Genomic DNA, 17,069 nt, shown 5'->3' on the forward strand with positions numbered 1-17,069 from the left:
TTTGAAAAATCAAAATGACAAGTTTTAACATATTTAGAAGCCTTGATAACTAATAAGCAATAGCCTTATAGCAAGTATTTACTGGAAGGGTTTGGTTTTACAAATACACAATTAATAAAACGCAGGTATGATTATATTCAAATGGGCAGGAGGCAAATGATGTAATGAGTTTCAAGAATATTATATGGCTTTATGCTAGAAGTGAAATTTTATGTCCCTTCTCTTTTAAAATTTAAAATATATAATTTATTTTGTTGCATGCTGACCTGTTTAAAAAGAATTCATCTCCTAAGTCAGATTTCAAAGTCAAAAGAGAGAAAAATTATCTCCTACTATCAGAAAGCATTGGGCTTTCTTATGCAGAATAACCCCAGTAACTAAAAAAACCTGAAAAACAATTATGCTGAATTCATTTTAAAAAAAACTATAGAATCATAACTCATTTTCCTTATCTTTTCACCAAATAAACCTGGATTTATTAGAAATCTGGAAACTTATTAGAACTTTTTTGCTCTTAAAAATTAAAATACCTTCATATAAATACATACATTTAAGCAACTGCTATAAATGAGTGATCAAATAAAAATTAGTATTCCATTATGGGGAGGAGCATATCTGTATCAGTCTCACAAGGGTACCTACAAAGAATAGTTCTACACCTCAATATATTTCCCAACACACACTTTACTGTAACAGGCTGATAAATAAAGCCAAATCAATTAGCTTGGGGAACAAAAAAGATGGAAAGACAGGAGAGCAGGAAACCGAGTTCCTTAGAACTCATAATTTGTACCTATTTTTTTTTAAATGCCAATCTAGAATAAAGACCTCCCTCAATTGACATTTTTCAGGTTTATATATTACACTGTTAGATTTATTTATGTGAAAAGTTGAGCTCTGAATCTTTTTTTTCTGAATGCTGCTACAGTGTTAATTTATAAGACATGGAAGAAGAAAAGCTCTTGAATTTTAATGTTTACAGGATTATGTTTTACAATTTTAAATAGCCACAAAACCTCTAAACCAAAAATTAAAGGGTACCTCTGCAAATATATTTTTAATTAGTGAAAAGGACAGAGGAGGAGGTGGCCACTTTAAAATTCAAAATATAATTTGTAATTAAAGGAAAGGATTTTGACATGGAACCCAAGTTTTAATCTTATGTTTTTGCAAGGGTTTATGCTTTCTCAGAATCATTTCTATCCCCATTCTTAATATTCTTTATGACAACTTTGTAGCTTGTAACACCTAATTAAGAAATACAAACAACTCAAATTTTATTTGTAGATTTTGTTCTTTCCAAGAAAAAAATCAGGGTTTTACTTAAGTCTAATTAGATGTATAGTTACAACTTCAAATTGTATTTTCAAAGTTTAAAAGCAGCATTTAAAGAATGTTTGGTGTCTTTACCTACATACATGGGCATAAGAAAAACAACTGGATCTGTCTTACCAAAGAAATACCCATGTTAACTCAAAACTACCATACAACAACAGACCATAATTCCTTTATCAGTTTCCAAAAAACTAAAATATCAATAAGGTCTGTTAAATGACTATACTGCGTAATGAGTGTACTTTGAAAAAGAAATGAAATATATTGACTTTCATCAGTAAATATTAATCTTATTTAAAACGAAAAGAAGCCATGAAACCCAGTATGATCTAACCAAGATTACACGGAATTAAGTGGCTTATGATTTTGAAATCTAATATTCCTATCACAAAGACACCAAACAGGAACGAAACACAGAATAATGGTGTATCCATTTTAATTATTCCCCAATGGCTTCTGATATTTTTATCATTATAAAAACATTTGAGAACCACGTAAGAATAAGATGGAGGGGAAAACTTAATAGTAATTTGAAAGTGATTCAGACTTTTCTGTACCATAAAGCTTAGATTATTTTGTTCCTCTCATTCTCAAGCAAAAAAGTCATTAGAATAAATCAGAATTTCTCAAGGAGATAGGGAAATAGATGTTATGTCTTGGCCAACAAAAAATATAGGCATCAGGGATAGCAGATAAATAAAAATAAACGAGGTGTTAACAGAAAGTCAGAGGTATTACTACTGGATATTTTTAAGCCTCTCTTACAAGGCATGAATGTTTCTCAAAGCAAATTTACATAGTAATAGGAAATTATATTCCTAAACCAGTAACTGAAATGGTAGTCACAATCACGATTTACTAAAACTAAAGTCCGCAGTGCAATTGACGCCACAGTACTAACAGTTTTCCCTGTATGTTGTACATTCACTTATCCAGCAAATAAGGTCTTCAGTCACAAATTATCCCTTATAAAGAATGTGGGTCAAAATAGATTGCAGTCTGCTTTCCCAGCCACATTTTATTTGTTTTAACGCAAATTATCCAATGCCTGCAAGAATGCTCAAAAGTCTATGAACCTGTTTTTTTTAAAATAAAAGATAAAATTTCAAAATTAGAAGAGACTATGAGAGAACACCAATCAATGAAGTGCTAACTGGAATAAATACTTGAATTTAGACTAATCCTCAGTCTAATATCCACAGTACATGTTGGAATAGACAAGAAATTTTGCATGAATTTGATCACTCACATAGGCAGTTATACTTTGAAAACAATATTCCTTGCAAGGATTACGAATAAAATAATGTTTTAGGACACAATTGAATTTGAAATAGGTAATGTTTTGAATAGATTTTTTAGTTTTATTGAAATCTTACATGAACAAGAAATTGGAAATACAATCACATCAAAGAACAAATTGTCACGGCTTTTGACGTTTAAGCCAAACAAATTTTGTAGGGCAGATTTCAAAAAGGTGTGAAGTTATAACAATTTAAAAACACAGTTAACCTACTTCTAGGAATGCAAAACATACAATCATAGGTTATTTTCAATACAAGAAAACTTAAATTTGTTTGCTTTAATTTCTTAAAACTACTAAGACAAAGCACTAGCTTGTATTTTTATTTACAGCATACTCCATACTCCTATGTAATCTATCCCAAATCCAAAAAAATGAAACTGTCCAAAACCAAAGGTTCTGCAAAATCATGATTTAACAGTGTGCCCAGCTTGTTTTGAAGCTAAAATGAAGCCTGAAACGATAAAAGCATTGTAATCCCCAGAATAAGGGAACTCTGCAAGCCCAATAATGTCCAAGAGCATTTATGAAAAGAGGAAAAATAAAAAGACTTGAGTATATACACAATAGTGATTTCTTCAGCCCAATACAAATGGCAGCAAAATGCTACTTAAAGATGAAACAGTTAAGCCAATTTTTTTTTTTGAAGAATGTAGATCTAGAGCCAATCGTATCTTGCCAGTATCATTTTCAAGCCCTTACTTGTCTACTTCCACTGTTGCCCATAAGTATCCTGATAAAATTCCTGGTTGTCATTATTGTAACCATAGTTACCAGAATAGTCACCACCTTGCTGAAGCGGCTGCTGAGCGATGGGTTGGGAACCCCAGTTCTGTTGGTTGTTGGTCTGACGACGCTTGGAATCAGGTTGGTTGTACCCATCTGCCTTTCTCTTGCCTCCTACATTGCCCCCACGATTGCCCCGAGATCCACGGGAACCACGGCCTCTCTGCTGTTGAGCAGGACCCCCTCTGCCACCCCTAGAGCCTCTTGGTGGTCCCAAAGGTGCCCCCCTCTGTGAATAGCCAGCTCTACCTCTTGGAGGTGGTGCTCCCCTCCCCCTTGGTGGTGGTGGAGCACCTCGCCCTCCCCTTCCTCCTCCTCTTCCTCTTACTGCATAGCCATCATCATAGCCGTAGTAGGGATCTTCATAGCCTCCACGATAGTCGTGATAATCATAACCATAGTAATCATCATAGTAATCTTCATAGCCATAGTAATCTGGAGGGTAGCCATATCCACCTCTCCCCCCACCACGACCCCGACCTCTAATTGGAGGTGGCATGCGAGGAGGAGGGTGGTAGTAATAATCTTCATACCTAGCAAAGGAGGGAAGGGAGAAAAGAAAAAACAAATCAGTTTGCTTCAAGACTCTGATTTTGTTTTATTAATCTGATCTCCATTATCAAATGGAGATTCCTTGTCCAAAGACATATCTACTAAAAGGTAGACTCACGCAGTGCTTCTGGAGGCCTGTCTAGCAGCTTGGCGCTCTTTCCTTTTCTTGTCTGGTGGCTTGGCTAAGACTATTTCAATTTCTTCCCCTTCTATTTCTTTGCCATTCATTTCATCCATAGCCTATAAAAATTGAAAAATTAATTTATTTTATGATATAAAACTATATTACATGTTTTATATAGTGTGCATGCTATCATACTTGACTCATTTAATATACTTAACAATTTACTGCACAATTATTTCAAATGGCAAAAGGTGAATCTAGCCAGAAAGTTAAACACAAACACAAAGAAAATACATTTCCCTTGACCTTATCTTTTTATATGTAAATTACATTTAGAACAAAACCTACCTCCTGATATTGTATTTTAAAAGGTAAAAGGGCTGCCACCTATTGCTGCTCCTTAATTCCAAATAACTAACTCCTTAAAAGATAAGCCATACTAAAGAAGCAAATCCACACCAAAGAAGCAAATCCATACCAGAGAAAAATGCCAGTATTAATACGAACCAAAGATTAACTTTTCAGGATTAGAATTTTAAAATAAACATGTAGCATACAACATACCGGTCTCACACTGTTCTTATACAAAAATTTCAAGGATCTGAAGCACAAATGAGATTACAGAGTGAGATTATTTGTAAAATTCAAGATACCAACACAAAAAACCTAGGTTTCCCTCACAATGCTTAACCCGAAATGTATTTTGCTTGAACAGTTTAAAGTACAGAGCCAGAAAAGGCCTGGACTAATGAAGACTCAAGCAATTACGTAGAAAGCAGTAATCAAACATTCCATGTTCTAGCCCTTTGTTCATGTTGTTCCACCCAACAACCTCTGCCATACATCAAAAGGTTCAGGTACTCAGTAACAAAATGTCATCTCCCTCATATTTTATTTTTTGTTTCCCTATACCTTTCCCCACTCTGGGCACACATAAAAAAAATGTTCTATTTATAACAAGCTATTAGTGATTTATAAGTATCTAGACAAAAATGAAACTAGTCCTCAAGATTGCAATTTTCCCTTTTACCACCTCAGCTTTGCACTGCTTCAGTTAAAGCAACTAAACAAGTTTACAAAAGCTTCCTGGCATAAATTAAAAAATGAAAGATCTACTCTCTGTCCCGACCATCCTGGTGACTCCCAGTTCCTGGACTAGATATTTTATAATTTAATAGGCTTCCTTGGCAAACCATCCTATATTTTCCATCAGGACAACCAGTTATTTAAAACCAGTCGAGTCAGGAGGAATATTTGGAAAGCATAAAATTATTAGTTATCTGCATTCTATACCAGTGAAAATTTCAGAAGCCACACATTAACAGATAAGAGTGTAACAGTATAACAGATAAGACTCCATACTTCAAAGCCAGATTATTACTGAGTTTGTGACCTTGGACAAGTTATGAATTTTATGAACAATACTGCCTCATTAATTAGCTATCATCAATGAGCAAGCCGATTAACTATAAAGGAGTCAGAGATTCTAGAAAGCCTGTTTTAAAAGCAGTACCCTGGGCAAAAAACAAAACCAGAAAATGCTCAAATTAGAGGTGGCAGTATCCCACCAACCAAACATGCCAAAAAAGAACCATGCCTGTGTCACTAAGCATTCTGGATCTATCTTCCCAATAACATAAAAAAGATTTTAGTAGTGTTTTGTCTTGCTTCCCATCCCCCCAAGGAAGGAGAGATGAACAAGAAAAAGAAACTGAAAATTTCACCCATTAAAGATAGTCCGAACTCACTGTCAATAGAAAGCAGGTTTTGTGTTCCAGATACCATATGAAAATACTTCCTTCATACTTATCATCAAAGACTAAATCAACTATTATACACAAGCGATATCTGTAACAATTACTGAAATCAGTAAAACATAGTGAATGCTATTTTAACTCTAAAATGATTAAATAAAGGTAAAACTAATCATACCCTCATCACAATACATCTACTCAAATACTGTATGAGTCATGTACACTACTCAGTTTCCTTCATAGGTACACAAACTGAGGTAAACTAAGTAGTTATAATACATTCATTACCTATTTAGTGTTTACAGCAGCTAATTTTTATACCTTGTAATACTTCCAAGGCATCATGCTATCAAATCTTACAAAACAATAGAGATTAAAAATAACTTGCCTAAGATCACAAATTCAGTAATAATCTGGCTTTGAAATATGGAGTCTTATCTGTTATATTATACTATTATCACTTTACGGAGATTAAACAGAAAGAGTTCAGCAAAAGCTAACAGTCAATTTTATTTAAGTTTTTAACATTACTTTACGTGTTTGGCAGGTTTCAGAAACAAAATTCAAATATCAAGAACCAAAATTTCAAAATTTCCACCTTAACAGCTGCTCCTCTGTCTTCAAAATGAACAAATGCATAATCTTTCAACTTCTTTACTCTTTCGAGTTTTCCAAATTCAGAAAATGACTTTTCCAATATTTCTTCTGTCACTGTAGTAGCCAAGTTTCTCACAAACAAAACTTTTACCTAGTAAGCAACAAATAAACAAAACTGTCATTCAAAGTGTTTCTTCCTGTCTTCATAGCATAGGCTTTTCTCCTCTAAAACATTAAGCGCTGAAAGTGTTGTTACAGGTAGTATGAGAAATTGCTAGGAAAATGACACTGATATCAGTCACCAATTTATAAAAATTATTGGTTCTTGCCTTCTCCTATGTTGTCATTAAAGCACCTAACACTGAGTAGAACCTTCAAAGAACCAACACATAATTATTACTACCAAGCTAATCAACAAATTTAACATGGTCTCCAAGTCCCTTTCAAAACAAGTTTTTCTGTTTCTTTCCTCTAAAACTGAATAACTTTCAAAAGTTCATATGAAAAAATAAACAAGAATAACCAGGAAAAAAAAGAGTGAAATTTAGAGACTGGCCCTACCGAATATAAGCAAACTGTAATGCTTAAATCATTAAATCAGGTAGTGTTAATTAGAAAAAAAAGAGAAAAGCTGGTCCATGCCTCACACTATACACCAGGATAAACTCCAAATAGATCGAAAATTTAAGTAATAAAAGGATGGAGGGAGGACTGTGAAAGTATCAGAACAAGAATGATTCATTCATGTAACACTGGAGTGGGGATGACCTTATGACTTAAAATCTAGGAGCCATAAGAATGATATATAAAAATAAATGACTTCTATATGGCAAAAAATACTGTAAGCAAAGACAATAAATATGGATGAGGTATTTGCAACATGTATCACAAACAGCTAATGTCTCTTTTATATCAGAGAACCAGAAAATAAGAAAAAGCTCAACAACTGAATAGAAAAATAGGCAAAATTCATGAATACATGGTTCATACAAAGAAACACACATGGCTCTTAAAATATATTTAAAGTTCAAACCATTCATAGTAAGAGACGCAAATCATTAATCATTAATGGCACTGAGACCATTTGTTATCAGGCTGGCAAAGTTCAAAAGTTTGATCATACACTATTTTGTCAAGAATGAGGAAAATAATTATCTTGTATTTTGCTGGTAGGAATGTAAAATAGTGTATCTCCTACAGACATGAATATGGCAGTATCTTAACAATTACGGATGTATTTACCCTTTGGCCCACAATTCTATCCCTAAGAATCTATCCTACAGATATATCTCCACTTGTATCAACTAACATAAGCTTATTCATTTCAGCATTGTAAGAGCAAAAGATCAGAAACAACTCAATATCCAGCTGGTTAAATACACTATAGTACCTCCACAGAATAGACTACTATGTAGTCATAAAAAATGAAGAAGAGGGCTGGGCACAGTGGCTCATGCCTATAATCCCAGCACTTTAGGAGGCCGAGGTGGGCGGACTGCCTGAGGTTGGGAGTTCGACACCAGCCTGGCCAGCATGGTGAAACGCCGTCTCTACTAAAAATACAAAAATTACCCAGGTGTGGTAGAAGGCACCTATAACCCCAGCTACTCGGGAAGCTGAGGCAGGAGAATCGCTTGAACCCGGGAGGCAGAGGTTGCAGTGAGCCAAGATTGCACCACTGCACTCCAGCCTGGGTGACACAGCAAGGCTCCGTCTCAAAAAAAAAACCCAAAAAATGAAGCAGAGCTCTATGAGCTAACAGAGATTGACAGGATACACTGTTTTTCCTGTTTTTACATCTCTGAAATAAAGAAACAACTTACAGTCAATGTGATAAGTACTGTGCCATAGTTTAGTTGGCAGTGTTTTATAACTACTTAGTGGTTCATATAATAATGGTGTATTTCCTCAGAGCTGATGAAACAGGATGGTGAATAAACAAAATGTAGATCAGTGAATATAGTAGGCTACCAACATTACTACCACTCATGTAAGAATTAAGGAAGTATATTCATATTTGCCTAATGAAATACTAAAAAGATAAACCAGAAACTACTAAAATTAGATGCCTTATAGGGGACAAAGGGGATTTGGTAGACATAGGCATAGAGGTAGAAAGGAAATTTTTTTGTCTATACTTTTCTATATAACTTTTAAACTAAGAAAATATAGTACCTATCCAAATAAAAAACTAACATATTGAATAAATTGTTGCTTCAGATAAAGGGCTATCTAATAAGAAGTTACTAATTTAATGAGGAAAAAAAACTAACATTTTCCACAAATGCTCCATCCCCTTTATTATTCTCAATTTATCATACTAAGGTCCAGCCTCTATGTTACACAGACTCCCACTGGTTCAGTTACTTTTAGAAAAAATTCAACATGGCATTTTCTATGATGAAACCGTTAACATACTATATGAAAATTACTTACTGAAACTGTGTTTAAAATGTTCAACAGGAAAAAGGGTCCCTTTAAGAGACATATATTTAGGCTTTTAGGTTTTGGTACATTGTAAAACTGACCCAACTTGGCAAAAAAATCTTCAGTGAAGTGTAAATTAATGGTGTGAATAACAGAAGCTTAACTCAAAAGGATAAACTTTTCTTTTCAATTAGGAAACAGTAAAGGAGCTGGGTGCAGTTGTAAGCACCAGTAGTCCCCAAGCTACCTGGGAGGCTGAAGCGGGAAGAACGCTTAAGCCCAGGAGTTGAAGGCTGCAGTGGGCTATGATTGCACACGTAAGCAGCTACTGCACTCCAGCCTAGGCAACATAATGAGGCCCAATCTCTCTAAAAAAAAGAAAACAATAAAGGGCTCTACAATATTTAATCCTAAGTTTATGGAGGCCTCCTTTTCATTCCAAAACCTGTTTTAGATCTAGGAAAAAGGAGTTACCAGAATAAAATCTTGAAGTTTTCTAACCCTAAAAAAAGATTAGGATGAACTTCCGTCTGAGCAGCTACTAAAGGTCATGTAAGAAGTGGCTGGTAAGCAAATTACAAGCTATACTTTTGGTTTTCATGGGATTTTATTCCTCTTTTATAATATGTAATACATCTATAATGCTATTTTAAAATATTTTCACAGAAAAAGCAACACAGGCTATTTAATTACTACAGGTAGATTCAAAGTTGTGGTGGATCTTTAGAGACTGATCCAGGCTCAATAAAATAGATGACATCCGTGTTTAGTAGTTTACCCAAAGTCATAGTTGTATTTGGAGAAGAAATAATGGGAATCAAAACCAAGCTAGTAAAAAATTAAAATAAAAACTCAGAGCTATTTGAATTCTCTATTCCTTACCCATCTATTCAAGGAATATGAGATAAAAGATACTGAGTAGCACTTCTGAGAGCCTCTCTGGTTCATTCTCAATAGAACTTATCTGCTTAACCCAAAGATGTCATTGCCTACACAGACTTTACCATACAAGTATAAACCAGGGTTCTCCTCCAAACTATTTAGAGCAAGGGTTTGCCTCCTCAAATTCTGGAATAAAAACCTTGACTTCCGACTTATCAAGAAGAATCCAACCATTAACTCATGGCCATTCAGAGTTGCTGCCTCACTGTGAAGGGAAAAGACAATCAAAATGCTCAAGAGTTCATTTTAAGCAGCAGAAATGCAACTCTGAGGCCAGTTGCAGTGGCTCACACCTGTAATCCCAGCACTCTGGGAGGCCAAGAAGGGCAGATCATGAGGTCAGGAAATTAAGACCACCCTGGTAAACATGGTGAAACCCTGTCCCTACTGAAAACACAAAAAATTAGCCAGGTGTGGTGGCAGGCACCTGTAGTCCCAGCTACTCGGGAGACTGAGGCAGGAGAATGGCGTGAACCCGGGAGACGGAGCTTGCAGTGAGCCGAGATCGCACCACTGTACTCCAGTCTGGAAGACACAGCAAGACTCCATCTCAAAAAAAAAAGAAATGCAACTGTGATGTGTCCCAGGAGTCGCCCAAAGGAAAGATTTAGAACCAGTACTCATGGCACCACTATTAAGATCCTGGCAATGCAAGTACAGGAATTAGGAGGGAATTGAGTGCCCTTTTCAGGACTTGCCATGCATATATTGCCACTAACGAATAAGAGCAAACATGACAATCTTTTGCCTTTCTTCATGGGAACAATACACTAACGGAACTTGATCATTTAAAACAACAGGCGGGGTGCAGTGGCTCATGCCTGTAATCCCAGCACTTTAGGAGGCCAAGGCAGGCAGATCATGAGGTCAGGAGTTTGAGACCAGCCTGGCCAATATGGCGAAATGCTGTCTCTACTAAAAATACAAAATTTAGCCAGGCGTGGTGGCAGGCGCCTGTAGTCCCAGCCACTCGGGAGGCTGAGGCAGGAGAATCGCTTGAATCCGGGAGGTGGAGGTTGCAGTGAGCCGAGATCGCACCACTGCACTCCAGCCTGGGTGACACAGCAAGACTTCGTCTCAAAAAATAATAATAATAAATAAAATAAAAAATAAAAACAAAAAAAAGCTTTAAAAAAACCAGCTATAAATCTAAATAAAACATAATTTACGGCCAAGTAATAAGGCATAATATAGTCAATGAAGATTATAATTTATAATCTCCAAAACATTACTTCTCACTTTACTCAAGACCTTTAAAAAAAAAAAAAACCTCTATCCCTCACAGTGCCGAGCACTAAACAAATACCCAGTGTGTATGAAAATACTTAATTGAGGAATTTCATTTCAGTTCCTTCTGCACATTTAATCTGCAGGAAAAGGGATGGTTAATGGAAATTCCTGGATACCAAGACAGGCTGTTAACTTTAGTGTTAAAGCTGCTCCTTGCCAAACAGTTAAAGTCTAAAGCTACAATTTCTATTTATCATAAAACTCAAAATATTTGAGCTTCATTCTGAGTACAAAATTTAAATGATGACCCTATGCCCACTCCAAGCAACTGTATTTACCTTAGCCATGACTTCTGGATCTGGTTCTTCCACAGGGTCAGCCCATTCAACTGTAACTACATTTCCCCACACTTTTACTTTTCCACTCATCAGCCGGCGTCTGGCTTGTGCTGCTGACTTGTGATCCTCATATTCAAGGAAGCAGAACCCCCGATTCTTCTTTTTGTCATCGGGTTGATGATAGAGAATAACGTCCACCAAACCCTCTGTTAAACCAACAGCCAGATATATAAGCCAAAAGCATCCACCACACATCTAGCGATTAGGCAGACCTAAATCCGCTTGACGATGAGCAAAAAATAAGTGATGCAGCCTCAAAATGAGTCACTAACTTTGTAGACAATTAGTAGACAATTAAATCAACATAATCGGATATGGGGTTTGGGACAGTATTCGATGTTCCTTTTTAATTTTAGGGGTTCTTAAGGTATAGCCATGTACAACAAATCTAACTACCGTATTCTGACATTTAACATGCTACAATATTTTAGAGCATTTGATATAACATGACTATAAAAGCACTAACAAGGATCTTAAAAACAAAACTATTAATATAAACCCAAGAGAACTAACTTTTGACAACTAATCATGGCCAAGCTAACTTAAAAGTTACTATTTTTTACCAAGAATGGAAGTGATCACTAAATATTAGTGTTCCTCTGGTCTTAGTCCTTTGCCCTTATCTTTCCGTATGTGTTCTTTCTGAATAATGTCAGCTAGCCCTACTTTTAAATGTTATCTATACCCTTACAAATGCTTAGATTTTTTTCCTAGCCCAGACTTCTCTAAGCTCTAGATGTGCCTATGTTCTTACCTGATGTGTCCTCTTTGATGTCTTAGAATTGCAAATTTAACATGTCCCAAAACTGAACCACCATGGCCAAAATCTGCCTTCCCTAGACTTCCTATCTAATAAACAGTGCCATCCACCTGGTTCTGAAGCCAGAAATTGGTTAGACATTCTTGATTTCTTCCTTTACTTCATCTCTCCTAACCAATTCCAAACTCATTTACTTCTTTGCATCTCTACTGCTATTACCCTAGTCTAATCCTCTATCTGTACTAGTATGACAGCTTCAACTAATTTATCAGCTTCCACTCATGCCCCTTCTCTCCAAGTCCCTATCCACACAGCAGTAGGAATAATATCCCATAAACATGAAACAGGTGTTATTTCCTGCTTAAAACCTTTAAATGCCTTCTCATTATATATACAATAACCACCCAACTCCTTACATGGCCTACAGAAGCCCTGCCTACTTCATTTCATACAATTATATTCCTAATTCTATCTTTTAATAACACTGGTCTCCTCAGTTACTGTAATATACTGACTTCTTTCTTGCCTTGGAACCTTGGCATGTGTTGCTGCCTTGGAATGCACTTCATTTTGCTCTTTGTATGCTATATCTTCTTCATCCTTCAGGTACTGGCTGACATATCATCTTATCAGAAAAGTCTTCCAGAACCATCCAAACAGGGATAGTAGCTATTCTTTAGCTAAATATCCTGTATTTCCTGCTTCAGTGTCTTATCACAATGTCTAAATATTCCTTTAATTTTTATTATTTATATTCTTGGTCTTATCTCCTTTCTCAGGATATAAGATCTATGAAAGCAGAGAATATGTCTCTTAGCCACCAATGTATCCCAGGCACATAGCACAATGCCAGCACTTAACAGAAACTTTAATAAACACCTGCTGAAAGAATGAATAAATGATCATGAAGCTAGAAGGAGATATAGATAATAAAGTGATGAGGTCAAAGAATTGTGCCAACAGGGGTATTTGACAACACAATATAGTGGATAGTGGCAGTGGTTACAAAGTGGGACGCTAGAAATCAAGAGTTTAAAGTGCACAGAATTTCTGGTGACTAGATCCAGAATGTAATCTGGATATGGTGGAGCTGAAGTAAAGGACTAAAGATGAGGTAATCATAGAAATAGGTAGGAGTCTAAAGCCCTGGATGGTTCACCAACGTAGATGTTAAAGGTATTAGAAATAAGTTAATTTAGGGCAGAAGAGGAAGATAGTGAGCCAGAAGCAATCTTTAGATTAATGAAAGGCTGAAACCAGAAGAGCAATGATTGACAGCTTCAACAAAAGGGAAAGCATTTGTCTGAATGATAAAAATGTAAAGGAATAGTGGTTTTCACAAGGGGAGGCAGTGGTCTAACACAGTGTTTTTAAATCATAGGTAGTATTAGATCACAACTGGTATTTTAAAAAATGAAATAGAATAAGAAGTATCAAAATAAATCATGTATAATAAATAAAAGTACAGTTTTGTTAAATTGTTTCAGTTATATATAAATGTGTACAGAACTACGATATAAAATCTACTTCTCAATCAATTCCATGGATTTAGAATTGGATATTTTAAAAAATCTGATCGGCCAGGCACGGTGGCTCACGCCTGTAATCCTGGCACTTTGAGAGGCCGAGGCAGGCGGATCACCAAAGGTTGGGAGTTCGAGACCAGCCTGACCAACATGGAGAAACCCCCGTCTCTACTAAAAATACAAAATTAGCCGGGCGTGGTGGTGCATGCCTGTCGTCCCAGCTACTTGGAAGCCTGAGGCAGGAGAATTGCTTGAACCAAGGAGGCTTGCAGTGAGCCAAGATCGTGCCATTGCACTCCAGCCTAGGCAACAAGAGCAAAACTCTGTCTCAAAAAATATCTGATCTAGACAAGGCAACAGGGAGGGAGTAAAAACTTTCATTCTCTTGGTCCTAAAATATACTAATTGTCAAGGGGAAAAAAAGCATTCACTTGAAGGCTATAGAGCAAAAGCTCCAGCAAAAGCCAAGGTTCAGTTAAGACAAAGAAGGGGACATTCCAAGAAATGAAGGATATAAGGGAATTTGCTTAAATCCAAACCACTGTAAAGCAGAAAGGAAGCAATTTAGACACTGAAGACCTGAATTCTTAATTTAATACATACAACCCCTCAGTTTTTTTGAGCACTTATAAGTAGTACAACACATTTCGCAAAAGTAATTTCTAAATACATTTTTGTTTTACCTGTGACTTTACTGAATTCTTCCAAAATGTTTTCTTTAGTCTTATTCTTCGGAATGGATCCAACAAAAAGTCTGTTGTTTGCCACAGAAATGCACACTCCAAGGTGTTTACCAGGGCGAATTTCATAGCTGTCACACTGCAATGAAGAAAAGAACCAGAGACCCCAAAACCACCCCAAACTCAGGACAACTGATCTTAATCTAAAAAATTCAACAATTTAAGGCCAAATGCTCCCTGCTTCATCAACTCACCAAGCTCCCTCATGCTTTCCATAATATGAATGTATATTTTAAACTTGTCACGGTCTCTTGTTTTAGTTTGGTTTTGTTAACCTTCACTACTCTTTCATATAAAAAGGACTCACTTTATTGCTTAAAATATCTTATTTCATATTTTAATTTTATCTATCTGAAAATGTTTTCCCACAGATTTTTCAGAAAAAAATACCTGAGACTGATCATTCAGGGTCCTTGGAAATGTAATTGGATTAGAAAAATTTTAAATTCTACAGAAGTCACAGAATTCTAAATATATAGTTTTAAATTGCCTACCAAACACAATATTTTCAAAAAGTGTTTTATTTAAATCACTACAGTGGATTTTCTTGATAAATTTTAGCCTTTCTTTTTTATTTTAAGACTGAGTCTCGCTCTGTCATCCAGGCTGGAGGGCAGTAGCACAATCTTTGCTCACTGCAACCTCCACCTCCTGGGTTAAAGTGATTCTCCTGCCTCAGCCTCCCAAGTAGCTGGGACTACAGGCGTGCGCCACCACGTCCAGCTAATTTTTGTATTTTTAGTAGAGACAGGGTTTCACCATGTTGGCCAGGCTGATCTTGAACTCCTGACCTCAGGTGATCCACCTGTCTCGGCATCCCAAAGTGCTGGGATTACAGGCGTGAGCCACCACATCTGGCCCATTTTAGCTTCTTATACTTTAATATTATTTAACCATTAGTTTACTAAGAGATATGAGTATTAAAAATAAAATCACATGTTGCCAAAAATGAAAATTTAATGTTAAATAAACAAGTTTGAAGGAAAAATCCATAATAAAATCTAAAATCTGGGTCAAGCTACGAGTGGAACTGATTCAGACACCAGTAACGAAACCAAAAGCCTTGATGATGAAACAGGCTGATCATCTAGAAAGACCAGAACCAGACTTAGTGAGGCCCTCAGATGTCAGGCAAGAGTATGCCAAAAAATAATGACATTGTTATTTTAAGATACTGAGATAGCTGTGTCTTAAATACAGCAGGAGTGAAGATACATTTGATTTGCAGAACGTTGTTACCACTACTACTGGTCTGAAATGAGCATCAAGTGGTTAAAGGCCCTAGAGAAAGGAAATTAATCTGAGACTGGCTATAAATAGCAGGAGGAGAGAGAAAGATTAAAGACAGAGAAGACTCAAGGGCCAAGAAACATAAAGAAAGAACAAAAATACACTTAGAAAATATGAAATAAATCATATGAATAGGCTGTAACAAAAATAAAACAGATTCACAACTATTTTCTGAATGGAATCCTAAAAGTCACTGTCATCCACTATTACATTCCCCACAGCCCATTCCAGTCTTGATTATACTGTAAGAATCCTAAAGTTTAACATCAAGAATTGACATCCTTTTGCCTAAAACCAAAAGACAGAAATCCATAAGCCAAATACTCATATGAAACTTCTGATATTAATCAATCTAATAGATAACTTCTTAAATCAATGGGAGACTCTCTATAAAACATTACTTCTTGGGTATTTTCAGTTCTTTTTTACTTTTATAGTCAGAAAAAAAGCAAAGGTCACATACTAACTTGGTCAGTACAGAAACATTCAAAGCAACAACTGAAGGAATCAAAATAATGTTAACTACAAACATTTTTGAATTAAAGTTTATTTCCTCAAATAGTGACTTGCTAGACAGTGGATAATTATCACATACCAGTTTCACGGCTTCCTGTGCAGCTTCCTTTCCACAGAAGGTGATAAATGCATACCCTCTATTCTGACCAGACAGTGGATCCATCATAAGACGTAGATCCCAAATGGGTCCGGCCTTCTCAAAAAGGGGCACCAACTCATCCTCATATAAATCTCTTGGTATTTTGCCTACAAACACCTGAAATAAAACCCCCTTATTAGAATCCAACATAAGCATTTGATTTTAGAGTCATAAAGCCTACTGTCTGTTTTTTTTTAAAGATGGGGGCAGAAGATGGTTAAGAAAGAATGGAAACAATCTGAAACTTAAGAGTTGACTTGCAGAGATAATCCTAATTTTTATTATAATGACCTTAGGGTTATCAAAGAACAACAGTCTCTTGAAAAATGGAAACTAGTAAGAGTGTAAAATCTGTATTAACTCTAATTTTTAAATTTTTATAACTTGACTTGTTCTCATAAAAACAGAATAAAGGAGGTTGGATGCAGTGGCTCACGCCTGTAATCCAAGCACTTTAAGAGGCCGAGGAAGGTGGATCACTTGAGTCCAGGAGTTCAAAACCAGCCTGGGCAACATGGCGAAACCCCATTTCTACAATTTAAAATAAAAAAATTTATAAACTGGCCGGGCGCGGTGGCTCAAGCCTGTAATCCCAGCACTTTGGGAGGCCGAGACGGGTGGATCACGAGGTCAGGAGATCGAGACCATCCTGA

General features: G+C 36.1%; 1 protein-coding gene across 6 annotated transcripts in view; it reads right to left on the minus strand.

Annotated features, from left to right (window-relative positions):
* Positions 1 to 254: 254 nt before the first annotated feature.
* HNRNPR (heterogeneous nuclear ribonucleoprotein R) overlaps positions 255 to 17,069 on the minus strand; it is a 40,110-nt gene continuing 23,295 nt past the window's right edge. For 4 of the 6 annotated variants that reach the window (XM_011945554.1, XM_011945553.1, XM_011945558.1 and 1 more), the window contains 6 exons: positions 16,357 to 16,533; positions 14,415 to 14,550; positions 11,386 to 11,591; positions 6,450 to 6,599; positions 4,092 to 4,213; positions 255 to 3,954 (listed from right to left, as the gene is read on the minus strand). In XM_011945554.1, coding sequence (XP_011800944.1) covers positions 3,342 to 3,954; positions 4,092 to 4,213; positions 6,450 to 6,599; positions 11,386 to 11,591; positions 14,415 to 14,550; positions 16,357 to 16,533 — 1,404 coding nt within the window. In that variant the 3' untranslated portion in view covers positions 255 to 3,341. Of the gene's footprint in view, positions 3,955 to 4,091; positions 4,214 to 6,449; positions 6,600 to 11,385; positions 11,603 to 14,414; positions 14,551 to 16,356; positions 16,534 to 17,069 lie in introns of all 6 variants that reach the window. The other 2 variants (XM_011945556.1, XM_011945559.1) reach the window with 2 other exon arrangements.

Source organism: Colobus angolensis, unplaced genomic scaffold, assembly GCF_000951035.1.
Source record: "Colobus angolensis palliatus isolate OR3802 unplaced genomic scaffold, Cang.pa_1.0 Scaffold240, whole genome shotgun sequence".
Lineage (NCBI taxonomy): Eukaryota > Metazoa > Chordata > Mammalia > Primates > Cercopithecidae > Colobus > Colobus angolensis.